The 27501-nt window shown below is 49.4% G+C and overlaps 1 protein-coding gene across 1 annotated transcript; it reads right to left on the bottom strand.

Annotated features, from left to right (window-relative positions):
- Positions 1–1077: 1077 nt before the first annotated feature.
- Positions 1078–27438, bottom strand: UBAP2L (ubiquitin associated protein 2 like). The gene is given in 28 exon segments (XM_032093513.1): positions 1078–1690; positions 2194–2244; positions 2705–2902; positions 3197–3264; positions 4389–4494; positions 4583–4800; positions 5938–6019; positions 6604–6657; positions 7292–7380; positions 7487–7682; positions 8314–8386; positions 8565–8739; positions 9190–9244; positions 9847–10036; positions 10756–10928; positions 11211–11316; positions 11318–11486; positions 12684–12885; positions 13742–13913; positions 14357–14442; positions 15908–15960; positions 20920–21032; positions 21312–21357; positions 22064–22159; positions 22483–22651; positions 25068–25178; positions 26322–26399; positions 26964–27438. Coding segments are annotated over 28 exon segments (3315 nt in total). The 5' UTR covers positions 27054–27438; the 3' UTR covers positions 1078–1594.
- Positions 27439–27501: the final 63 nt, after the last annotated feature.

A 27501-nucleotide genomic window follows, 5' to 3' on the forward strand; every position in this document is an offset into this window, starting at 1 on the left:
TGCCGGAACCAGGGCGGGAGGGCTGGCGGGTAGCGGGCTCCATGCAGCAGCCCGGCTCTGGCCCCCAGCTGAGCTCCGTGAGGCCAGCGCAGCCCTGCCGCTCCCCCCCCAGCCCCACACAACACAGGAGGGCTCCAACTCCGCCCCCCAGGGCCGCAGGGGCTCCCCAAAGCCGCAGCCCCTTACCTTGCAGCGAGGAGGCTGAGGGGAAGCACAGGGTCAAGGGCAGCTGAGCAGGCGCTGCGGGGACAGGCAGCGCTTCCAGCCGCACCAGTGGCCCCACTGCCCTCCCCCGACTGTCCCGCTGGCCTCGGGGGGAAGAGGGGGCTGGGGAGCACCCCTCAACCTCCAAAAGGAGGACCAGCAGCAGCAGGCTGGTGGGGACATGAGGCAGAGCACAGTACGAGGCAGAAATGAAGGGTGAGGGCCTCAGGGAAGGGAGGGGTAGGATAGTGGCATTATCTGTGCACTGGCATCCTGCTGCCCACTGCTGCAGCTGGGCAAAGGAAAAATCCACAACAGGAGGGCACAAAAACATCAGCAAGACGCTGGGGGGGAGGGGGAAGCGCTGCCCCCAGTGCCCAGGGCCTCCCACCCCCTGCACCAAAAATAGGGAACGAGGCTGAGAAGGTGGAAAAAATACACACATCACTTTGTGATCTTTATTCTCTTCAGTAAATCCCCACTTGGGGCTGCAGCTGAAGGGATCAGGTAGAACTGAAAAATACAAGATCTGGACTGCATAGAAAAAAACCAAAACAAAACAACAAAAAACCAAAACAAAAAAAAAAAAAACCCAAAAAAAAAATAAAAAACAAACAAAAACAAAAAAAAAAAAAAACCAAAAAAAACAAAAAAAAAAAACCAAAAAAAACCAAAAAAAAAAAAAAAAAGAAAAAAAAAAGAAAAAAATCCCCAACCCAAAAGCAGAAGATACTTACAGCGTGCAAGCAGGGCAGGACCTGCACTCTGGGCCCGTGAGGATGGAGGGACATAGATGGAGAACATAAAATACCGGGGGGGGCCCCCCGTGGCGGGCGGGGGGGGGGGGAGAAATGAGAGAACTAGAGGACAGCATGGGGTTTTTGTTTTTATATACAAGACACATTTATCCATTAAATTTAGAACACGGTACAAAAAAAACACTTCAACTAATTAATCTTACAATGCTGCTCATATCAATTACTGGTCTTAATCCTAATAATAAGGGGGTTTGCTGTAGGCGACTCGCAGCTTCCACTCCTTTGGATCTGAGAGGTTCTGGGGCAGCAGGATGGGAGAGGGGATAGAAAGGAGTAAAAACCAAAAAAGGCCCCTACGGCAAACGGTTCAGATCTGAATGCAGAGAGAGAAAAAAAAAAAAAAAAAGGGAAAAAAAAAAAGAAAAAAATACAAATTCTATATTACATACAACAGGAAAGTGGCTGAAGACAGACAACGCAGAGGTGCCTGCAGCCTGCCCTGCGGGGCCCTGCTGGGGCTGGGGGCCCGGGCGCTCCCCACCGCAGGGCTCTCTCCTCCCTGGGATCCTTCGTCATCATCGGGGTCGCTGGGATTCTCTTCCGGAAGCAAGTGGTGGCAAGGGGCCCAGGCCTCAGTTGGCGCCCCAGCTGTAGCTGTTGTAGGCGGACTTGTTGGCCTGGGATTTCTGGGGGATGGAGCTACCTTGGCTGCGCTGCCCGGAGCCGCTCTGTGGGAAAGGGCAGAAGGAGAAGCAGGTGGTGAGTGCAGGGGAACCACCCCCAGCCTACTCCACAGGGCAGTGCTGGCACGCCTCGGCCCCAGAAGAAGACACTTTGGACAACAGCTCCTTGGCAGCCGCCACTCTGGCTCAGCCCAGCTGAGCTCCCCGGCGCTGGGGCAGGGGCTGCCTCTGGCAGTGCACAGCTGCACCGTCCGTGCCCCAGCAGCCCCAGCACCCTCCCTGGGCTCCGCTCCTTCCTCCAGGCCAGCAGCGCACAGGCCCATGGACAGCTCGCGCCGGCCGCCGAGCAGCAGGGAGGGGGGAGACAGGGAAGGGTGGGTGGGGGTTGTGTCTGCACGTGGGTGTGTGTGTGCACATACTGACTGAGGGCCTCTCTCCTCGCCTCGCGGGGCCACGGGGCAGAAGGAAGGGGCGATGTGATCCTGGGGAGCCTTAGGGGCGGGGCAGACCCCAGGGCAAGTGCAATGCATTTTCAGAGAGTTCATTACCTGATCTTCCTGCTGGCGTTGGCAGCACAGTATCATCTGCAAATATGGAAGCTGTTGCAGTACCAGGATATGTAAAATAAAGGGACAAACTATGACAATAGAAATCCATGGTTAGACCTGAAAGCTCCTGCAGGGTCGTGGCTATGGCGAGTAACCCCTTTGGTGCTGACCTGCAGAGCTGCCCCTCTGAGGATGGCGGAGGTCAGGGTACCCCAGATGTGTCTGCATGAGGGGGCACTACCTGGCCATACCTGGTGCAGCCCAGCAGCAGGGGGGTTGTGCCAAGTACCCACCCTGGCAGAGTGCACCCCAGGCCTTCCTTCTCACCTCGTCCTCTTACCAGCCCTGTGTGTATGTGCAGGTGTGAGCGTGTGCATGTCACTGCGTGTGTCCGCTGCAGAGCATGAGGGAGGGAGGCAGGGCGGGAGAGGGGGACCAGGGGAGTAAAGGGGGAGCAAGAGCCCTAGGAGATACCCCAGCAAGGGGCTCAGGCACCAGGGGCATCGCTTACCTGCCCGTCCTGCTGCAGGTGGTGGTGGAGGATCTGCGAGTGAGGCTGCTGATGCGGGGTCAGGATGTGCATGAAGGGGGTGGGGGGGTATGCCGCCGCTGTTGCAGGGTTGATAGGGCCGCCGCTGCCCAGCGCCGAAGGCAGGTTGAAGGAGGCTGCTGGGGTTCCAGTGTGAAATCCCTGCTTCTCGAAGGATTGCTAAGAAGGAGATGCCAATGGCAGAATAAGGGCTGGGAGCCAGGCTGGCAGTGTGCCCCTCCCCATCTCTACACATCACAGGCCCAGAGTCAGCATGTGATACAGAGAAAGGACAGAGTCTCTTCCTATGGCTCTTTCTGGACTTGGAATTGCTCTAAGCTGGGAAAAGTCAAGCATTTCCCTTCTCCAGGCTGACTGATCCAAGGGGAAGAGACCTCATTGCCCAGGGAGGCTGTCTCAGAGCTTGGCTTCTCTTCCCCAGCAATGCACTCCTGCCCACTCACAGACACTAACCTGAGTTTTGGAGTAGACAGAGCCCGAGATATCCGGCACACCTGTATTACTGGATGTCACGGATACACCTGGGGAGAAGGGAGAGGTCGGTGTTAGGCAGCAGCCACTGGGCCAGCAGAAGCTGCTTGCTGCCAACACCAGCAGGACCTGGTGGAGAGCTCCAGTGGTCAGAGGTCTGCAGACAGATTGGCCTGGGCAGCGAGGCCCTGGCATGACCACATGCAAAGCACCCATATAAGTTATTTTGATCTGGAGACACACTGTTTCAAAATGCCTCCAGAAACCAGCTGAAGGGCTGGCTGCCATCCAGAGAAACACATGGAAAACAGCAGCTCTGAGGAGAGCTGGGGAACACAGTGGACAGACAGGGAAACAAACCCACAGCGTGTGGCACAGCAGCAAGAACAGCCCAAAAGCTTCTTGTGTGTAAAACAGCCAATTGCATGTAAAGGCAACTCAGCTGTGGGCTGGGATGGCTGGTGCAGTGACTGACAGCACAAGCCCCACAGGGTGTCAGCTGTCTGTAAAAGAGGGTGGCCCAGAGGACACCTCAGCCATCATTTAATGCCTGGAAAAAGTGCTGAAATGAAAGCAGTCTGAAGGACTCAGCATCAGGTGAAAGCTGAAATACCTTTGCAAAGGAAAAACAGTATCTTGAAGGGCTCTAATGCAGTGAAAAAAGGGACAAGAGGAATTTATAGGCTGGAAGAGGGAGCCAAGTGCAGCCCTGAGTAAGTCAGCCACACACCAAACAAGTACCAAGACAGGCGGCAGGTTTGTGACCTTCCTGTACCTTTGAATCAAGGACACTTCCCTAGAAAGTGTCTGCCAAACACTGGGGGGAAACAAGTTCAAATCCAGAACAATTGCTGTTCTGTTAATCACGTATAGGCAGTTAAAAAACCCAAACAAAACCGAACAATTCAGCAGCTTAAGCTTCTGATAGGGGTCCAAGGGCCCAGACAGCTGACTGGGACACAGAGGAGGGCATGAAGTGATCTATAACCCCCAAACCTGCCCCAGACCTGGATGCAGAACAATCCTGGGCCTTTCTAAGGATAATCAAACTACTTGGGAGTGGCACCCCTGGCATTTTTCTCTATTACTGCTGTAAGACAGCACTCCCTATCACAGCCAGTAAGACTGGGAGCAAGCCCTGCTGCTGTGGAAGGTGCTCTTGTGGGTCTCTTACCAGTACTGTACCCATGAGAGCCATAGCCACTGGGCTGCTGGAAAGGGGTTGCTGATGCATTGACGCTGACATTCACACCATGCTGCTTGGAAGAGGTAGGAGCAACCTACAGAACAGAGAGGAACAGAGTGAGGAGAAGCTTTGCTGTGCCACCCTTCTGCCCAAATCCCACTCCTTGCCTCTGGGAAACTCACAGGGAACACGGCGGGCCCATACTGGAAGGTGCTGGGGAGCCCTGGTACCCCTGTGTAGTATGGCAGACTGGTGTAACTGTAGCCAGGAGGCAGCGCGGGGTTCAGGAACGTCTGCTGCGTGGTGTGGTGAGTCTGGGTCTGGCTCTGCTGAGGCTGTGCCAGAGTTGTTGCAGGAGCAGGAGAAGAGGCATCACCTCGGCCAAATTTTGTTAAGTCACCTGAAACAGAGGTGAAAGGAGAGTGAAGAACAGATGCTAGATCCTGGCCCGTTCCAACACAGCCCAAAGGTGACCCAGTCTTTTGGTAAGCAGTGACTTCACCTTCCCCCCCACACCTCCTGCCACTGCCAAGGACTGTGGCCCTCAGGAACCCTCAGACCTTTGTACACTGATAAGGCAAAACTGTTAATTGCTCCTTGGCCCTAACAGGACTACAGAGACAAAGGAATACACAGTAGCTAAGCCCAAATCTGGCACTGGATAAACCTGCCAGCAGAGCCTGATGCTAGAGCTCTCCCTCATCCTTCTCCATGCACCAGCAGCAGGACTGAACACTACCCAGATCCCTGCCTGGGCTGTGCAGGGCTTGGCTGCAGGGCTGGGGGAAGCTCCCTGTGCTGATCTGGATGAGCACCTGCTTGGCTCTTCCATGCAAACACTCTCCAATTCAGAGCTCACATAGTGCCATGCTCTGAGCTTGTCATTTCAGCCTCAGCTGGGCAAAAGCACTTCCATAGGAACCAGCTCCTGCCAAAGTTGAGGAGAAGTGGTGCTGGAAAAAGAGCAAACCTCAAAGTGCAACAATTCCTAAAGCCTGTGAAAGCTCAGCACAGTCACTGCCCGCTGGGGATTGGCAGTGCATTAACGCACCTGCCAAGGTCAGTGAGAGATCATGCACCCACTGGGCTCTTGGGTTGAGTTTGACAGGTCCCAAATTTCTCACTTGCTTTCTCCATGAGACTGTCCCATAGAAAAAAAAGAGTAGTTTCTCCGTATTTTGTGTTTCTTTGTATTTTTACTCTCAGTACTTGAGAAGCACTGCTTACCACCTGCCTCACAACCACCTGGAAAGCAGTTCCCCAGTAGTAGGCCTTGCAGAACCTTTCAGCCCTTCCTCGCTCCCTTTCCAACTGCCCCATTAACTCCTACTTTGCCCACCTCTTCCCAGTATCAGACCTTGACACAATCAGATGCCCAAAGGGAAGGCAAGAATTTAGCTGTGAGAAGCATGCTCCAAACCAAAAGCAGTGCAGGAGGCACAGTGCAGATGTAGCTCCAGTGGACAAAGACACAGGACACTACTAGAAGCAGCACAAACCCTGATGGGATGGGAATCAGAACAGTCTTTTTCCCTACCAGAATATGGATTGCTGCTCAGGCTGCCATCTCTTCCAGTCAGTGGTGTGGTGGGTGTAGGGAATGGGATGCTGTAGTAATCCTGATGAATAAAACCAAAAGGAAAATACATTTTATCAGCTCTGTCCAAAGTACAAGGCAGTATCTTTTGAGAGAGAGGAATTTCTGTACTGCAGCTGCAAGATACCAGCCACATCCAGGCTGATCATAACCTACAGCAGCCCCAGGTTTTTGTAGCATGTACCATCCCCCTCATCTGGCTATGAGAAGAACCAGATAAAGTCTACTGGTATGCAGTCCTTAAACTGCCTGGACCTTCCCCCTGGCCCCTGCTTCACAAGAAATTGGACACGTCCTATTGCTAAATAAAGCCCATTCTCATTAGGTATTTACTCATTGGCTCAGTCATGGATCAGAGGTGAATCTTTATAACAGTACTGCCTCTGTAACTCATGCTCCCTGGCTCCACAAGGAATGCTGCTGTATGAGTAACTCATGCTCCCCACGTGCCAAGGAACAACTGATTAACTCCTCACTGCTGCTACGGAGAGGTGCATCCACTCAGCACCCCATTCTGCCAGCTCTTCAGGACTGCCCACAGCTGACCTGTCTCTACCCAAGCAGCACCAGTGGAAGTGGTGTGTCCTGTCATTCTGCAGTACTCACCAATGGGAATCTTGTCTGGAGCATTTGCAAGTCATCATATCCGTACACCTGTGGCTAGAAAAAGAGCCAGAGATGACATTAGGGACAGGGAATAGATAATGACAACTAATTTTAGATTAAACATTTAGATAAAAGTGAGAGAAAACCAGAAGTAGGTGGTCAACAGCCACATGAGCCACCAGGTGCAGGCAGCCAGAGGCTCTACGCAGGTTGATGCTGCCGGAAGTTTGTGTGAGTTGTTCAAAGGAAAGTGCTCCAGACCACAAAGCCAGCCAGCAGTTTTTTTCTGGAAATCATCCCAAGACTAAAATCTGTCCTCACCTTCAGGAGAGGGTGTGACACACACCTCTAGGCTTTGTGGCCATTGTTATCCTTGCCCTGACTCTTTGCCCTTTGTCACATCACATTTCTAACATAGCTCTATGCTTCCACACACTGTGCTCTGCCCAAGGGCTGCTGCTCCTCACATGCTGGAGAGGCTGCAGAGAACAGGCACACAGATTCTGCTCTGGGGTGGTCACAACACATTTACCCCCATGGGCACATGGATATCATGGAAAAAACAGCAAGGCAGCCCTGCTAGGCTATGTCAGAGTTTTTGCTTTCTCCACGATGCTACATCCCTCCCTGCTGCAGAGGAAGACGGGAGGGACCTGGTGGCATGACACCACTGCAAAGTTCCACTCACCGGATAGGCATGTAGCAACCCTGGAGCCATGATGTATGGATTAGGCAACAACGGTGGGACTCCAGGAGGGAGATTGGGAGGGGCTTTTCCTGAAAAAGGAAGAGAAAAGAAAAGCTCCACAGTGAAGCAAACAGCAAAAGCTCGCTCTCTTAGCCCTCACACCCTCCTTCAGTACAGCAGTACCCAGGAAAGTACCTGACGTGGTTGCAACGGAGCTGCGAGTCGAGGCCGTCACGGTGGAGTTGCTGCTGAGGCTGAGGCCCAGGCTGCTGACACTGCTGAGGCTGGATGAAACGCTGACAGCTGGTGGGGCTGCTGACACCGTGCTGGAGGAGGTGGAGAAAGTACTAGCAGAAGAATGGAGGCTTGCTTCACTCTCCACACTTGTGTGCTAGGGAAGGAAGGGAGGAGAGTCAGGGGACCAGGAAGATGGAACCAAGGCACCGCAGGACACTCTCTACACAGAACACTGTGCAGCTCTGGCTGCATCTGGAAGTTTCTGCAGTGAACCTGGCTTAAGTCCAAACTCCTGACAGTAGCCAACCCCCAGTGCTTACAAGCCTCTCTCGTGGTTACATCCCAACACATCTGTCTGATGAGGGGAGCAGGGCTTGACACCACATTTGCAGCAGGAAGATTTATTCTGCTGCAGAAGCTGATACCCAGGAACTGTACTGCAAGAACTCCAGCAGTAGAGATGTTTGGTTACAATGCATCAACTACCAGCTTGCTCTGAATGTGGCTGTGACTGCAGCACCTTCAAGGGCTACTACAGGCTCAAAAGAAGGCACTGCTCAGTCAGAAACAGGCAGAGTATCAACAGCCTTGAGCCACAGATGCACAGACAGTGTTCTGACATAACCCCGTGTCCTCTCTCTCCACACAGCACCCAAACTCCAGCAGGACAGCCAGCAGCCTGGCAGCTCCCATCACCACCACAGCCCCAAGGTCAGGCACCCCAGCAGATCCTGCCAAGTCGAGCAGAAATGTGGTACACAGTGCAAGAGCATACCCAGACTCACCAGAAGAGTTGAAGTTGATGTTCGCCCAGAGGATGTGGATGAGGACAGACTGTTCTGCTGGGTGGGTAATGCACTGCAGGAAAAGAAATAAAAGGCTGTCAAACCAAGGTGAGAGAGTCAACACCATCCCATTTCCCATCTGCTCAAACTGGATGAGTCATCTTAGTCTTCCTCATTGCATGAGACAGACTCTGATATAGATTCCTGCTTCTAGTTCTGCTTCTTCAGAAGCACTCCCTCCACTCACTCACCTGCTGAGCTGGGCAGTGGTTGTACTGGGAAGCTCCTCACTGTGGCTCAGGCTGCTCAGAGCTGTTGAGTGTTGGCTGGCTGTTGTCAGCAAGGACGATGCAGACACCCCATCGTTGAGAGGTGCAATACTGGGAGCAGAGGGGGAATCGGATTTCACTGCAGGGCCTGTAGCACCTGAGAAAAAAGCTCTGGGTTAAGGGCAGCTACTGGCAATTTCCAGAGGGTGACACAAGGGCAAGGATCAGCAAGTGCTCAGCTAGAGGAGCTGGGAGATCTGGGGCTTCCCTCACTGCTGCCAACCAGTTACACACTTATGATTGTGTTCTACATCTCACTTTACCCCAACACTACCATCAGCTCTGCAAAGAGCTTCACGACCTACAGATGAGGTGCCTTCCATGCTCAAAACACAGTAAATTACTGTCATAGGTGACCCTTCAAGGATCTCAAGCATCCATCAGCAGAAAGCTGAATGTTTTGAGAGAAGCAAATAAACTGAGTGGCAGCAATTAGTCCAGCAAGGAAAGGACTTGCTATCAGCCCAGATAAAGCTTCTCCTTCAAAGCAGAGAACATGAGCAGAAAAAGAGATGCAGGACACCTGCTGTACTTGCAAGACTCTTACCTTCAACAGCCTGTGTGGTTTGTAATGGCGTGGGTTGTACAGAACTGAAACCATTCTGAGGAAGAAGAGAAAAAAGGAATACTGGGCATTACAGCTGCACATTTCCAGAGGCAGAGCTAATGTCACCTCTCTCCCACATCCATCCACAGTTATGAAAAGATCCTGCTACCAACATGTATCACCAGACTATGCTGGGGCCAGTCCCAACGTATAGCCCCATGCCAGCATGGTCCCCAAGTGTATATTAGAGAAATCAGTACAAGAAGCTTCTCTGCTGCTGGTAGTTAGACTGCCTCAACATTCTCAATCCCAGTTCATTAGCCAAACCTGATGTTACTGAACTGGTGTGCAGCATTCAAGAACCAAATACTTAAGATAAAACAAAATTCTTTGTCTGCACACCCCTCTCTAGCAGGGTAACTGTGTGACACAACACACACCCTTGCAATCAACTCGACTGCTGTTAACCCCAGTGGCCCAGGTCCAGGCATGAAACACAGCTGGGGGCAGCCAGAAGAGAGCTCTCATGAGGGCCCATGAGCTACACAGTGAGGCTGGAGGATCACAGAACCATTTGATAAGCCACTCAGCTTCCCCTGAGACACTTCACACATTAGGCTCACTCAGCACAATGGGTGAGCAAAGCTGTTCTCTTACCTTAGCCTGGGTCAGATCTTTCTGGGGCGAGGAAGAGATAGAATTTGGGTATCGCCTCGTCTGGGTGGATCTCTGTTCGTACAGTGGTCCCTGAGCACTGTTCTGGGAGGTAAATGTTGCTGTCTGTATTGTGCCACTCTGGTAACCAGACTCCTGGCTTTGATTGGACGAAATTGTGGATGAAGATTCACTACAAAAAGTAAATTAAAAAAAAAAAAAAAAAAAGGGTTCCTCCATTTTCCTCCAAAACAGCCCTGCTGTAAACTGCCGACCCAGACTGGGCTCTTCACTTCAAATACTCAAGATAAAAAGCCCCAAGCATCAGTATAAAGGCACCACATGAAGCAGCCAAGCCAAGAAACATGCCCAGAGAGCAGGGCTAGCCCAACCATGGACATCCAGCTGCAGCCTTGCCTCACACACTGCTGTGCCTTAGGCAACACTTCATGAGCTGCCACCACTCAGGTCCCAGCACTCAAGGGACTGGCCAGTTACTAAGGGTCAGCCCAACAGAAGACAAACGCTTCGCTTTGACAAAGCACCATGACTGTAGGTACACCTACCCCACTGTGTCCCAGTTTGCCAGGCAAAAAGAAGGACAAACCACTCAGAATCTGTTCACCAGAGACATGGAGCAGTTGTGCTGGGGATCCCCTTCCTGTGTTTCCAACAACACAGTTTAAGGGCAGCAGGAAAACTGCTTTCTGTGCAAGTACCGCAGGCCAAAGAGGCACAGAGCTGCCCGATGAGTCTGCTGGCAACTTGTGCTTTGCTGTTGCATACATTGTCCCCCCTTTGTGACCAAAGCACAGTCAGAAAGGGTCTACTAGTATGCAGCACAACTCAAGTCCACAGGACCAGCGACCTTCCAAAGCTGCCTGCGCGGATTAATCTGTTGCTGGTCCTCACCTGGCCGAGCTGGTGTAGAGGCTGCTCTGAGACTGGCTAACGGCGGCGCTGGTTGTGGGCGTCGATTCGTACTCGGCAAGAACAGGCTCTGAACCAAACTGTAACGCCCCAAACTGCAGGTTTAGCCCTGAGATATCCGAGGAGCCAGGCATTTCCACCGCAAGTGCAGGAATCTGCAAGGGACACAGGAACAACAGAACGGGTCAGTCATTCCCAGTGATTAGCCCAGAGAATGACTTCAGCACCCACGTTTCCCAGCACACAAAGGCAGTTACAGGCTTGCAGCCTCTGAATCACCCTGTTCAACCCAGGCAGGCACACAACTCCATCACCCCCACAAACACCCAGGGCTAAGAGCAGGAAGGCCAAGGCCAGACCTTCCCTCAGCAGCCCAAATGGATGTTTCTGCAGCTCTAACACAATCTGATGCCTGCTTCCCCACCATTGGTCTGCACCTTTGATGTTAACGATGCTTTTTTCTTTTGCTGCTTGAGCTTCTGCTGTGCTGGCCTGGGGACTTGAGGACTGGTTGTCGAGGACCCTGGGGACATCTGGGAACTGATTGGTTTTGCTGGGCAGTGGTGAGGATGGGGGTGCCGGCGTGGTTGTGGAGGCAGTCACCACAGGCTGCTTCTCCTGCATGAACACTTCTATCATGGTTGAAGTTGATGTGAAGCCCTGACGCTTGGTGAAGGGACTATGCACGGAAGAATCTGTTGGGTTCTTGAGATCTGTGGGACAAGACAAAGGTGAGTTAGCAGGGTTTGTTTCCTTAAAAATAAATCAAGTCCTGACACTTATCAAGAAAAAGAAATCCTTTCCCTCTGTGTTTCATCCTGTGTCTGTTAGAGAGCAGAGAACTTCAGCATCTCTGCTCCCAGCCTCATGCTCTCACCACCATCAATGCCAAGCCTCTTTAAGCCCTTCTTCCCTCAGTTTATTCCACCAACTCTACAGGACAAAGCCAGTTTGCATGACGTAAGTCCTCCATTCTACAAGAAAAGCTGGACTTCAGAGTCCCTCGTGTGGGGACACTGCATGTCAGAGTCCTGCAGGCCACTTCCTTCCCCTCCCTGTTAACATTCCAGCATTCCATTGCCTTCTCCTTCCCCTGCAGGGACTAGGTATCTCCAAGCAACATCACTGCTTGGGGCTGCCTACGCTCAGGTATTTGCACCACCTTCCTCCTCCGACAAAGCCTTTCCACAGTTCATTCAAAAGTAGCTCCTATTCTCTGTGACTCTGCTCTGAGGCTTCTTGTCTGAGAAGATCAGAAGCTGCCAACAATGACTGCCACTAGGACAGGGCTCAGTTTTTCTTCAGCTTAGATTTGAACCAGAGCCAAGATTTGAACCAGAGCCATTTCCCTATAACAAGCACAAGCTGAAGGAAGTGACACTAGCACGCAACCACAGCAAAACTCAGCTTCTCATCTGAAAAGTGCCTCTCAACCCCTATTTATTCCCTCATGCCAGCCCAGAGATAATATTACTTCCTGGCATTGACCAGCAAATTCCCTTAAAATTCCCTTAAAAGATAATATGAGTTCAGCAGGGAGAGGAGACTGACAAGAGTTTGTATATGGGAGCTATTCTCCAGAGGTGCCCTTTCAGACCTTTTTCTGGCACAGCTTTACACCAGGAATTAGTTCTGCACACTCTGAGAGGCTCAGGAACACCAGATCCCTGGCCCTGAAACTGTCTGGAATGACAGATTCAACTGTTTCAAGTATAAAAGGAACAAGAAGAGACTCACACACACTATTACATTTTAGTCTCACCCACAGCTCTTTTAATTTTTTCAGCTCAGCTAAATTGGTTGTGAACAGACCCTCTGCTGAACCCCTCCCACCGCTGCCCACAGCGTGCCCTGCAGTTCTGGGAGAACACATTCCCTCCCCTCTGGGGAGCCGCGCTGCTTTTCCTTACCGTACTGCACCAGAGACGAGGTCTGTGTGGTGGATCCCATGTCCCAGGAAGCAGCAGTGGTGCTCCCAGCAGGCTGGGTGTGCTGAGCTGCCAGCTGAGCCAGTGCCTGGGCTGTCTTGAACTGCTCCAGGAACTGTGACCCTGTAGTACTGCTGCCTTTGGCCTCCCCGACATCTCCAAACCCTTTCCCCAACATGCTCACCTGCAATTTCAGCAAGGAGAAAAAGTCAGCATGTCCCATGGCTTGGGCTCAGAGGACAGGTGCATCCCTTACATAAGGCCAAACACACTGTACCCTGCTGCTTCTCACTGGGTGCCTCAGCTTAACACTCTTGAGCTCCGAACACACACCCGCTGCTGGCAGGAAGGGCTCATGTTTCTTTCCCAGCCTCCACCGTGTGTGAGCACAGGTATGCTCATCTCTTGCCCAACCCATGCCATGGTACAGTGCCACGGAGGATTACAAGGGAAATTAACAGACAGGATCTTTAAAAAATGTACTAAATTATTCTCATGCATTCAATTACACTAGAAGAGAAACACCAGGAGATCTTGCCTTTATAGTTAATATGAAAATCTTTCCTCAACTATCTCACCATTAAGTAAACAATTTTTATTTCTTTCTGCTAAAGTTACACAAAGCAGCATCTGCCCAGGTCTATGCCCATCCCTGACTCTGACTCAATGTCTCCTTCCTTCTCCTGTCAGTGGATGCCAGCATTCCATACCACACCAGTTCCCAACCAGTTCTGTTTCTCAAATTGTTGGAACTGCAAGCCCTGGACCAAAAGAGCTTTTCCTTTCCTTTAAGCAGGAAAGAAGTGTGTTTTGCAAATCTGACAAGGGCAGCAGGGGAGGAATTATCCCAATTATTTCAAATTGAACAATGAACTTCAGGCCACTGCTTTTAAAGCAGACTAGCAAATTATTTGGCTCTACCAGCCCCAAGCAGGGAGCAAGTGTCAGGACTTTACTTCCTGTATTACCCAAACAGACAGAACAACAGGGGATAAGCAACCTCAGCCAAACACCCACTGGCAGAACCAGCATCTCCTTACCATGCTGTGGTGAGAGAAGGAGTTTCCAGAAGCAGGCTGGGTTAGAGCACTCTGCTTAGAATTGCTGAACACCAGGGGCTGTGCCAGGGAAGGAGTCTGGGATGACTCCAGGTTTGTTGACTCATTCTCCATGGAAGAGGGTGTCTTTCCTAGCAGGACTGCGAGATCAATTCTGGGTAGACAAAGACCCACTGAGGTTACCAGAAGCTCCCACTTCCACTAGAACAGTATTCCCCCTCCAGCCTCACAGCTTTTACTTTACAAATTGAAGGAATCTGCAGAACATTAACTCACAACTGCCAGCAGCAACCTCAAAGACAGACTGACCAAGCAAGACTCCGCATGGCCTTTGATTTTAAACCATGTTCTACATTAATTTAACACAGCAAAATGCCCCCAAACCTGAAGAATCAGCAATAGAGCCTAGGAAAATCTAATCCAGGATTAAGACCCAAAAACCCCTAAGTCAACCCTTCCACTTAAATCCACCCCATCTCATCTCATTTAGAGCTGCTGCATTTTAGCTAGCTAGTAAGGTTTAGTTGAAGATGGCAAATTGCTCCAAGACTCATGAGCTACTTTTCCCAGGTAAACAGCATGACCATTGGCTCTCACCTTTGTCCAGCAGTGATTGTCACATTCTCAGCAGGCAGAGGCACTGAAGACACATTGGAGGCTGTGAAGATCTTTGTCTCTGACAGCTGAAAGGTAAAAAAGGAAAAAAGAATCCAAAAGTGAGAACAGCACCTCATAACAGTGCCTATGACACAAAGCACATGAACATTTGAGACAAAGAGCCACAGAAAAACTCAAGAAATTCAAGTGCTTAGACTGAAACTTCTCTAGCATTTGGCTCCCATCAGAATCAGCTTCTATTTCATTTGTTTCTTCTCAGGCAAGCGCACAAATCACCTGCCAGTGAAAAAAAACCCTCTCAAATCCTTCTACAAATTTCCCATAGTCCACAAATCCCCTAAGACTGCTGGGACTTTGGGCTGTTGCTCTGAGCCAATGGCATGCAGCACAGACCTGCAAAAGCCCCTGCACAGGTAGGTGCAAGCACTGGTAGCAAAGCCAAGGAGAAACTTTGGACCCATAGCTAAGCTTCCAGTGACCTGGGCTCACTTGGATGATCTGACCAACAGATCTACTTCAGCTGTGGAAGGGAAAATAACATTGCTCAAATATTGGTGGAGGGTTAGTGACGACCTGTGATTTAGCCTGGAACATATCTGAACATGAACAGCTTCTATTCCAGACTGAGGAGCTGCCACAAACTGAACTGCCAGAGTTTAAAAAGTAAATCCAGAACTCCTGGGAGCACCTCACACACACTGAAGGGAAGAAATGCTCTCAGAGGCTCCCTTTTAGCAGAGACCTGACTGAACAAAGAAAAGCTGCTCATATCTCCAAACACAGCAGTAGTGCTTCCCTCAGGTGGTGCCTGGAAAGCAAATGCTTCCCGTGCTTGCCCATTCTGTGGGCTGAGCCAAAATGAGCACACAAAACTAACAATCTTACTAAAAAAGCCCAACCCTGCTCCCATCTGCAGGAACAGAAGTCCTTCCTTGATTTGGAGAGACTGAAGCCCATTTCAGAAGGAACTCATAGATAGGCATTAACAGGAGGTGCTAACAGTGCCCATTCTCCCCTGAAGGAGACATCAGGTAGAGAAGGTGGTGAGACACACCAAAGAGCATGTCAGAAGGTAAAGTCAAGAGCTTCTTTTCCATCCAAATCACAAAGACCAGCAGAGGCACATGATGTGCATGAAACCATGAAATTGCTGCTGGTGTGATCAAAGGCAAACCTTCCCCAACTGCCATTCCACCAGAGGAGTGGAGCAAGAGTCCTGTGTGGAGTCAGGCTAATTTTTGGAAGAATTCCATCTTGCAGTTACAGGAAATGAGAGGATCAGCCTCAATGGCCCAGGAGATCTCTTCTTGTCTTGGGCTCCTATGACAAGCTCTATTACACATATCCTGTAGAAGCTGCGACAATTACTTATTCATCATAGCTCCCAGAGCTGGGAGCCTGGCTGGGGTTCTGTCCACAGTTTGGGGAGAATGGGCTTTGAGCTGCCCTGGCAGCTCTGTGTGTACAGACAGGACAGCAGATGCAGATGCTGGCAGATACACAGAGGAGATGGGTTTGGAAAATACCTACATCTTCATTCCAGTCCTCCGTGCCCCATTCTTCTGTCGCTGCCCTCCATGCACCTACAAGGACAACAACAGGTACAGAAGTTATGCATGCATCAAAGCTCTACCTCCAACAGCTGGGGGAGCACTGGGGAGCTTTGCAGGCAGCCAGGAGGACTTCTATTTGCCAATCAGACAAGTTAAAGCAGTCAACCTCAACCCAGGCTTTATGGTCACGGTACCGTGATGGGATTGCCTCTGCCTTGCTGGCACAGGCTGGGCTGAAAAAGAGGGACCACTGGGTTGGCAGATAGGGCAATGCACGCCCTCCCAACACCCAAAAGGGGAGCTGGGCTCCGCAAGGAAGTCCCAGCATCGTCCCCAGCCTCCTTGTGCCACTTTCCTGACTTCCCCTCGTACTGCAGTAGCTGTAGGTTTGTGCACCCGCAAGCACTCAGTGTTACCCCAGCAGCTCGGACAGAGCACCTCCCTCATGGGCCTCCTGCCAGCTCTGGCACAGGATCTCACCACCCAGGTAAACCTCAAGTTTCTATAAAACTTAAGGATAACTGAGCCATTCCCATGATTCATCTTTCCCCTGACAAAAAAAGTCTTGAAACCTCAGCCCACCAGAACCTCCTGTGCAAAGGCAAATGCGATTCAGAAAAGAAAATTTAAGGGACTAAGCAGTTCCTGCATTTTCTGTGACCAGCTTCAGAGATATGCTCAAAGTGTGCAGCTTGAAGTACCAAGGAAAAAATTGGGAAAAACCTCAGCTGCAATCCAACACAGCGCAATTTAAGCGAGCAAAATTTACCAGAAAGTAAGAGTTTTGCCTGGCTGCATTTTCAACTTGTTCCAGCCCTCATTTCCATCACAGTTTAACCTCTGTATTTTGAATATTATGCGCTAGTTTCAGACTCCATTTAACAACTAAAATTCGGTTTGGGAAGAGAGCAGGAGCTTTCACATCCCCAAAAATCTCAGAGCATAAAGTCAGCCCCATTTTGTGCAGCTTGTTTTCAGTCCACACAAACCAGATCAACGAAATTTGAGAGTGCCTACAGGGTTAATCCTAAAGACACTTACTGGATGGAACAAGTTGGTATCAGCTCTTTTACAGCATAAAACACAGCACGTGGGGAAGGAGAACATTCTGAGTTCTTCTGCAGGACACAGATCTCCCCATATAGACTTTAAGTGTGTATTTAAACAACCACTTGTCTAGAACTGGGAGATTTAGTGCATGAAATAACTAACAGTGAATTATTCTTTTTTCATTACTTTTTTGTTTTGTTTGACTAGTTGGGCTAATTCAAGAAGTCTCCCAGGATTTACTTTTTTCTATATTCAAGTTTGAAATACAGATATTAATACAATATCACTTGCCAGAACACCAGGAGTCTTAAGGCACACTACCCCTTCCTCCACAGCCAGAACCATCAACACGTTCAATGCAAAACACATCTGCAGTTTAGAAACCTAAATTTCCCCAATCCTTAGATTTTTGGTGCCCTCACAGCAGTAGTGGGAAGGCTGCTTTCCAGATTTCCATGGATCAGGAGGATCATTCTAGCCCAAGCCTTACCCAAGAGGTAAAGTAGGAGCTGAATGTACCTGCAGCTGGCCCAGAGAGCAGGAAGACAGGAGAGCTGCCCCAAGAAGAGTTTGTGCATGCAGGAACACAGCATAGGACTCTTAAGTCTTGTTTGTTTGGGAAAATAAGAAGAAAGCAAAGCAGCACTAAAAGCAGAAGGAAAACCCTGCAGATTAAGAGCAGCCATTGACAGGGCTTTCCCAGCAAGTCTACTCCTCAAATACTGGACACTGACTCAGCACAGCTCGAGCTCCCTACACACAAAGGGGCAGATGGAGAATCAGAGACCTGCAATGTATAACCAGGTATTCACCAGGAACTCTCCAGAAAGCTCCCAACTAGCACAGCATGGGAAGTTTTTTTAAAGAAAGCAACTGCATCACTCTCCATCGAGCTCTTTTGAAGGGGAGAGCTGCAACACAAGCAATACCCTGAGCCTTCTAACACCATTTCAGAAGGATGGTCTTCTGAACAGGAAGCCTTCCTCTCTGCTTTCAGAAAGCCCTTCAAAGAGCTGCTGGTCTTTAAGCTCCTCAAAGCAAAAAAAAAAAAAAAAAAAAAAAGAGGAGAAAATAAAATTAAGCCAACAACATGTGCAAATATGAATGTGGTTAAGGAAAAAAAAAATCCCCTTGTGTCTCCAAGTTTTTCACATCCCTCCCCAAATATGCTCTTTCTTAGTTTTAAGCTGGGAGATAAGAGACTCAGCTTGCTCCTCCCACAGCCCCAGCCTCTCAAGGACTGGATCCAGGCTTGGCACCCTGCACTGGGAAGGCAACAGACCCAAAGGCCACCACTCTGCACCTCGAAGGAATGTTAATCCAAACAAAGCCAAAGGGCAGCAAAACCACAATGGCAGTGCTGGGGCAGATGGCCTTGTGCTGCCTGGGGAAGTTAAAGATTGACAACCCTGAGGTGAGAACCAGGAAATGCTCCAACACAGCAGAAGCACTCCACATGTCTGCCTGCCTTTAGGTCCTTGCAAGAGACACTCTCGGCCTCAACACTTCTCCTCCTTCAAGAGTCAAGTGGCAAGTTCTTCTAGAAGGTCCCTTAGCCTCAACTTCAAGATCTCAGGTTAGATGGAGGAGACAGCTAAAACACGATGTTGGCCTTATTATGGACACCAATGGAATTCTATAGAGATAAGGCAAACTGATATCTTACGGGCATCTCTTGGCCTCCTAAGGTATAATGGTGTAAGAGCAGGAAACCAAGTGGCCAGGCACGGAGCAGCTTTGCCATCAAGCATCCCTGTCATCTCAAAATCCAACATCATCTCCAACTGCAGGGAGGCAAAGAGGAGCAGCCAGGCAGTCTGAGCAAGCCAGAGCAGCCATTAGGCACTGCTCACCCAGCAGCAGCCGTAAGTGGAGGCAAAGCACAGAGAGAGTTCAGCCAGACCAACTGCCCTTGCAGCTGTGTTGTGACCCTAAGCAGGGACAGCAGGGAGACCAGGGGAATGGCACAGGGACAACAGCAAGTCACAGCTTTCAGGATGTGAGACAAAAGGAATATGACTGAGCTGCCTCACACTTCCTGCCCTCGGGTGGGATACTCTGTGCAGCGGACACAGAGCTGCTCTGGCATTGAGAAGCAATGGCTGAAGTTAAAATTTGCATAATCCACAGGAATTGGTGTTAGCCTCTCCCAATTTACATTCAAGGTGTCAGCGTTAGTAAAAGCACAGCCAGAACAAACGTCAAATATTAATTAAAATGAACAAATTAAGAGAGAGAAGAATGACATATCCACAGATATTTCAGATTTTTTAAAAAAAGCTATAAAGTAAAGGTATCCGGGGCAGTTAGTGCACCTGGATGTATCGTACCAGGAGCAGTGTCAAATTTTCGGGGATAATTTGACCCCTCACCCCAATGAAATCAAGTCCTGAAACAAAAAAAAAAAAAAAAAAAAAAGAAAGACAACCGGTGAAATTTTGACTTAAAGAAGTGAAGGTGAGTTTCATTGCCCCCATGTACACCAGTCACATTGTACCTGTGGATATTATTAATTTAAAGAGATGCCTGTGGCTACTAAAATGGAAACAAAACAACCACACACAACACAGGTGACCAGCTGAATTGCATAATAAACTTTACAGCTGTATTGTAGTACTAGAGCAAATTTGAGCTGTTCATTAGAAAAATCTTCAGTTCCCCCTAACCACACTCTAGCCCACTTTATTCCACCAAACACCAACACAGGAAAAAGAAAACCATCCATGCACAAACCTGCTCCCACTAGACAGTTAAACTTCCAGCACACAGAGCTTGTCCATTCTCATCCCTTTTTCTGAGGAGGCAAGCACACCCACTGCCCCTAACACATTCCCACACTACTCCCTCTGGTATTTAAAACCCCTTCTCAGCTGCCAAGGTGATCACTCTGTCTGCTGGTGTTTCACAAGAACACCCTCCTTCCACAACAGCTGTTTTCAGAAGGGAAAAAACCAAACAAAACCCAAAACCCAAACAAAATCCATGAAAACACAAACGAACCATCCCCACCCCTCTCCCTGACACTAACAGTATGAAGTAAAAGGTACCCCAGTTTATGGGACTTTAATTCTCTCTTTCCAAACCTATCAGTTTTTCAGCAAAACCAAGAAGTATGGAAGTGGCCTAAAGCATCATTAACACAGGTGTGGATGCTTCTAACACCCAAGATGTGTTATTTACTTCAACATTCAGTAATTGTGGAAAAATAGTTTGACTTTGCAGTGGTGCAAGATTGCTCCATAAAAAAGACAACAAAACCACCAATGAGTCCCTCCCAATAGGCCACTTACAGTCAAGGACTGTGACTGTCCCATTAGCACACTGCAAAATCTGAGTTCACCTGTGGCTCAATATTGTGCGTACGTGAAACAAAACCCAGAGCAACAATTTTCCAATGCGGGAGAATGTGCAGGGGAAGCTGGGTGTTCAGAACCACCCACGTTTGGTTCAAACAGGGAAGGAAGAAGAATTGCTTTCAGCTCGTTTCTGTAACCAAGTCCTATCCCACCATGGTTTGAGCAAGATGACCATGAAAGAAAGAATGCTCCCAGTATCAAAATCAAGAGCAATACATCTGACTCCAAGAAATATGCTCTGGAGGATGCACCCAACACTGGGAGATCTGGGATCTGCTTATCACACTACAGTTTACAAAAAACACTTTTCCAAACAGTAGCATGGTTTCCACAGGAAAACAAATAGAGGTGAGTGTTCCTGTGCCTCTGTTGGGCAACAGCACCCACAAGCTCAACATGGAGCAGTCATCCAGCTCCCATTTCCAATGTGCAAAGCGTCAGGGTCACCGAAATCCATCTCTGAACCAACAACCCGTTCCTCCATCCCTGAGCCTAAGACCTGCCTAGAATGTCCTCATTGCAACTGGATGGATGCAAAATCCACTCAACACAAACCAGCACACACACACGTGAAGACACTTACTTGTGCCATCATCTGGCTCAAAGCTCCCAGTGTTGTTCCACGTGTTGTTGTTGCTATTCCCGTAGTTCTCATCCGTGCTGGCCGGCTCAGCATAGTCAGCTGGGTTGAAAGTTCTGTAAGAAATACAAGGATGGAAAAGTTCACTCTGTCAAAGCATTTTGAAAGGAATTGATTTTATTCAGACCATAACACATCTCACAAGGCAGCTCTCTCAGCAGAGAGATGCTTCAGCTACACCAGCCATCCCAAATTTAAGTTACTATGATGCAGTTTGGGCCTTATTAACAACAACAAAAAAAAAGGAAAATGGGAACAGAAATGACTGACACAAACAGTGCTATCCATGCACAGACTTTTATATTTTTGCTGTGGTTTGGGTCAGTGAAGCTTACCCCATGCCTTGGGCAGAAAATCTTCCCCCTCGCCGTCCAGAGCCACCTGTAAATACACACACACACACAGCTAGTCCCTTGGCCCTACATCACTGGGAAAGAAACACTTCAACAAGACACAGAGTTCTGATGCCCAGAATATGAAAGTGGAGAGGATCTTCCTGGGTTGATGGGATTGCCATGAACATCTTTCCATGTATGGGAGTGACCTCAGCTGGCTGGCAGCACAATTAGCAATGCATCATTCCAGGCTCAGGTGAGCTTTCCAGCTGGCTGTAAGCACTGGACCCCAGGTTCTGATTTCTGCAGTATGTGACCTTGGCTACAATTCCTAAGCAGCAGATTTTGGGGTAAGATTAATTTCTGCCCCAAGTATTTAAAGCCCAAGCCAGTGGTGGTGCTCAGGTACATGTGCAAGAATGATGAGGATGCAGGTTCTGTTATTAATAGCCATTGGCCCACCTGCTAAAATAGTCAACCTTGAGTTTTTTAACTTCCCACCTCTGTAATAAAGCACAATTTTTTTCTAATTCTGCAGATGGGATGCAAGAACTGGGTGCTGTTTCTAGCATCTTTAGGATAGGAATGCAACATGTAGGCACTAAAAGTAAGCCTGAGAACAGAAACATCAAGTGCATACTTTCAGTTTGGCAATTCCTCCCATAAAAGAGGCTTTGGAACCTCACGGGAGATAGATACACTGATGTCATTCCTCTCCTCCCACCCCCTTGGACCTCACATCCCATGTGTACCTCGGCCTCGGCCACGTCCCCGCCTCCCTCTTTCCGTGCCTCTTCCAGAAGATCCTCCACTCTTACCACCATCTAGCCCATTTTCCTGGCCCCGAACTGAAAGACAGAACAATGCAAAGACAATTTCAAGACTCATCCTGCTTTAGGGGGGATACTCAAACCAGACCTCAAACCCCAAAATGCAGTGGCTGTGTGGGGGACCACATCACCACATGCTCCCTGAACTTTTGATTTAAGCTGATGGTTAAGTGAGGGCATCACCCAAAGAATCATCTCCGACAGGGGAGCATTAAACAGATCCCCACACACACGGTTTTCCTCACAGATGTGTCTGCCTGAAAAGCTTTACTGACAGCTGTTATGCAGCACACAGTGCTTTGGGGTGAGAGTTTGGGGTTTAATAAAGGGCAGGTCCATACACTCTCTTCCACGGGTGGCACCTCGCCCTCGCCTTGGCAGCCCACCACGTCGTCTGCTGAAATCCCGCTCCCGATCCCGGTTTTCTTTGCTTTCTTCACTGGGTTCTGTCTGTCCACTCTCCTTCTGTCCTGAGACACCCTTCTTCTTCCCAACCATTTCCCAGGAATGCTGAAGGTTTGCAGAGGGGAAAGAAATTAATCACAGTTTGATCAATGAAAGCTGCAAGTACACAAAGACTTAAACATGCTACAGAGAATGTAATGGGGGTCTCTGCAAAAATGGTTTCCAGACCAATTTTTTTTTTAAGGAGTCTATCGGCCTACACACAGCACATCATCTTCCTTCAAGCCAAGCTTTCCTACAGTTGACTGGCATGCAGTTTGAGGTAACAGGAGATGAGTTATTCTACTTCTGCAAAGATCTACTAAAATTCTTCAATAGAGAGGGCATGATACTTCTGGAGTTCAAAGCATGGATAAATTTACCTTGCTTAGGGGAAAAAAAGCCTGCCGTTTCACACAGGTCACCAGGAGCTCTCAGAATAACCCAGGTAAATGTTTCACAGTGATATGCAGTCAACATTTGGGGTAAGTTTTCCATAGATGCAAAGTGATTAACAAAACCCCTCCCCTAAACATCAGCTCAGATGGAGAGAAACATCATAGAATTTATCCAACAGGCAAGTTCAACTGCAAAACATTAAGTATGCCTCCAGCTCACTGCCGTGGGCCTGCACCCATGTATTTTCTGACAGTTGCAGTGGTTTCATACCCTTAAACTGATGCTGCACACTGTTGGAACTATTAAAAACAGTCTTAAGTCATTGACAATCACCTGAAAACACAACTGGCAGACAAATCAACAGCTGGGTTTGAATGGCAGCATGTAGGGACAGTGACAAAAACCTCAACAACATAGTGGCACAAACTGCCATCAAACCCAAGGCTTCCAAAGTCTTTCTCCATAGGTATCTGGCTCAGAAATAAACTTTAAAATTACAGTATTCCAAGTAAACATTTTTTTAACCAAATCTAATCCAATGCTAAGATCATACCTGCTCCTTTACTGTTTGAAATACAGTACATTATCACTAACTAGCTCAGCAGGTAAGCTGCTTTCAGCATCAGAGCACCCAAGCAATTAACAGCTCTGTTTCTTATAAGAAAATCCCCTTTCTGGGATTGCTGCACAAACTGGATCCAGGCCAGAAGCAGCTCCAAGGTGCTTGACCAATGGCAGTGCAAGGGCTGCCTGTACTCAGTGACTGCAAGGCCACCGGGCTGGAGCAGTGGCAGCCCAGCACTTCCTCCGCCAGCTCCCTTGCCTGCTTCTCCATGGCCCTACCCTACAGGACCTCGTGCTGCTGATCCAATAAAGGAGGTGCTGCTACACTGTCCTGGATGCCACTCTCATGAGCAATGTGTTTCTCCAGGCAATTAAATTGCTGTGATACCAGGGGTTTGTCCTCTGAGTAGAAGACACTGATCACAAGACATGTGGAAGAGAATATAGTTGTGGCTGAGCTGTGCCTCAGCAATGCACATCCCTATCATTCTCTTTTCTAAAAGGATTTTCCAAAAGCTATTTTATTCAGTTGTCAATGGAAGGGGCTTTCTAAAGACAAGGAGGAACACACATGTGTGTTGTACACAACTTGGCTGAAGCCAAACCAAGCAGAGAACCAGACACTGGGGAGCAGCTGCAATACACAAAACAGTCTGAGATGTCCAGCTCATCCACATACCCCCAGGGCTTATCACAGGCAAAAAAATGAGCTAAAGCATAATATTCTAAAATGATATTTAGACCCTCAACTCAGAGTTGAGTTGGCTCCAACCAAACCAGGCTGCCAGGAGGATAAGTGAGATCAGCAGCGGTTTGGAAGGATCTGACATTTGTAGGCTTTTTCTTGGGCTGTAACAGAACTTGCATCTCTGCTGTCTGTCACAAAAGGAATGACGCCCTGCACGCAGGCAGAAGGTTCCTCCTAAACAAGCACTCTCATTCTTTGGCTGACCTCAGCTTGCCTGAGACAAGCACCTGCATGAGAAACAGCAGCCAAGCCCAACTCCACAACAACAAACAGCAAAAAGGCCCTCGAAACCGTGGCATAGGCAGCAGCACAGAAGCCAGTCGGTGCAGCACTGAGAAGTGAATCTTTAGGGCCAGAGACACAAAACCACGTTACTCTGACAGAAAGGAACCACAGCTGACACACACCTGCCTTTCAGTGCAGGTCACTCAGCCCTCATGGGGAAAGGTAAGTTCCTTCACACTCAATGGTGTGAAAGTACATACAGATGCCACTGTACTATTGTTGAACTGCTTGAATTCAAAAGTAATAGAAAGGAAATTACTTAGGGCATTTTCTCTTCTATTCCTTCAAGCCTAGGGCCATTCTCACAGCCTGTGCAAGCCCACAGAGAGCAGCATTCAGCAGCCAGGTGACAGTCACACTGTGCATGCTCCTGTGGAACTAGTCAGTCATAGTGGCTCTCCTTATCTTGACATACTGGATGCCTCACCTCCAAATATGCAGTTACACTGAACTAGGCCTCACCAGATTTACAGGACCTAATCCTACCGTGTCCGGATTGCCCTCCAGCAGCACATTGATGGCTCTGTTGACATCTCCGTTGCAGTCATGCAGAGCAATCACACACTCGTCCTGGTTCTTGCCTGTGATGTCGATCAGCTGTAGAGAAGACAACACCATGGTCAGCATGTTCCAAGCCAAGATGGCACCAAAATTTCTATGGATATCTCAGGAGGCAAGCAAGTTGAATCCCAAACCAGAAACCCTTCAACAAAAAATTGAAGGGCTAGGGAATCTCCCCAGCCTTCTCAGCTTAATTACGTTCTTCAACAAGAAGTGACTGAGGGTGTGAATTTTTGAGTTACCATTGTTTCACCATGACCCAACCTACAAACTCCTTTTCTCAGATAACACTGTTACCTGTAGAAACAAACTAAAAGTTCAGCAAGACAGAAGTTGCTGCACCTGCATCAAGGCAACACCAAACACAAACACAAGCTGGGGGAGAATGGATGGAGAGCAGCCCTGAGGAGGACTTGGGGGTGTGAGTTAACATGACCTGGCCATGTGCACTAGGAGCCCAGAAAGCCAATGCTGTCCTAGGCTCCTCCCCAGCAGCGTGGGCAGCATGTGAAGGGGGGATTCTGCCCCTCTGCTCTGCTGAGACCCCCCTGCAGAGCTGCCTCCAACTCTGGGGCCCCAGCACAGGAAGGACGTGGAGCTGCTGAAGCGAGTCCAGAGGAGGCCACGGAGATGATCCAGGGGCTGCAGCCCCTCTGCTCTGGAGACAGGCTGGGAGAGCTGGGGGTGTTGAGCCTGGAGAAGTAAAGGCTCCAGGGTGACCTTAGAGCCCCTTCCAGGGCCTAAAGGGACTCCAGGAGAGCTGGAGAGGGACTCTGGACAAGGGCCTGGAGTGCCGGGACAAGGGGGAATGGCTTCACACTGTCAGAGGGCAGGGTTAGATGGGATATCAGGAAGGAATTTTTCCCTGTGATAGTGGCGAGGCCCTGGCACAGGATGCCCAGAGCAGCTGTGACTGCCCCATCCCTGGAAGTGTTCAAGACCAGATTGGACAAAGCTTGGAACAACTTGGGATAGTGGAAGATATCACCATAGCACAGGGGTGGAACTGGATATAACATCCCTGCTGACCCAAACCATGCTATGATACAACTTTATGAAGCCAGTCCAAGGAAATTCAGGTGAGCAGCCACATGTCCCTCCCATGCCCCTAGCATTCACAGTACTCCCAGTATTGATCTCGCCTTCCTGTCAGAGTTCACCTTAATTTTCCACACTCACTTGTTTCACCTTCTCCTCAAAGTCAGCATCATTGTGGTCCGAAATCATCTGTGCAAGTCGAATCTGTTCTGCAGTAGCCTAAAGAAATCAGAGAGAGAGCGCATAGTCAGAGTGGCAATTTTCCAAACCATCCTCCAAAGGCCATTCTGCTACCCCAAGTTCTCTGGAAACTCTGGAAAGGAATCAGTATAGCAAAGAGAACGTACAAACAAGGGTCAGAGAAGGAAAACTTCAGGGAAAGTGAGATGAAAAAGGAGAAAGAAGAGGAGTCTGGAAGAAAGGGATATACTGTTGAATGGCCTCATGGCACCAGATGAGCAGCAGCCACCCAAACCGTATCTGTTTTGGAGCAGATCTTACCACCACCAGACCACCAAGACCCACTGCAGGTGGCTTCTTGCATTCATTAAAGTGTGTGAGGAATGGACAAATGGAAGTAAAACCAAATCTCAGCAGCAGCTCCCACTTGGAGGCACAGACATGGAAACCCCAGCGTCAGCAGCTGCCCAATTAACCTGGCTCTGGCAGCAGCACCTTGTGACACGTGGGGAGTTCGTCAGGCCCCGCTGTTAGCACCGGACCCCGCAGGAGTGCCAGGTCTCCACCTACAAGGTACCTGCTTCCCATGGCCACTGCCCTTACCTGCGGCCGCTGCTTGTGCTGCGTCTGGCTCTGTGTCTGTGTCTGCTCCCAGCTCCCCCGGGCTCGGTTAGTGCCCACCGATGTCATCATTTACAGTATATACAAATAACAGTATTTACAAGGTTGAACTCTGTGGTGGGTCAGGGGAGAAGAGAGAACGGACTGTTAGATACCAAAAACAAAAGGCAGCACTGAGACTGAACAATCACATGGGTAACAGAGCCAAAATGACTGCTGCAGGTCCCAACCCTCCCCACCACCTCCCTAAAACCACAGCAAGCCAGGCAGCCAGCACCATGTGCTCCCAACACAAAACAGCCACTTGTACTTCCTGAGGTTTCACACCAGATACCATGGCAGTGTTCCAAATGGTGCATCACCTGCATCCACGTGGGAGCAATCAGGCCCCAGGAGCAGAAGTAGAATCATACTCACAGACTGGTTTGGGTTGGAAGGGACCTTAAAGCTCATCCAGTTCCACCCCCCCCCCCCCCCCCGCCATGGCAGGGACACCTTCCACTAGCCCAGGTTGCTCCAA

This window comes from Corvus moneduloides, chromosome 29 (genome assembly GCF_009650955.1).
Source record: "Corvus moneduloides isolate bCorMon1 chromosome 29, bCorMon1.pri, whole genome shotgun sequence".
NCBI classification, from domain to species: Eukaryota; Metazoa; Chordata; class Aves; order Passeriformes; family Corvidae; genus Corvus; species Corvus moneduloides.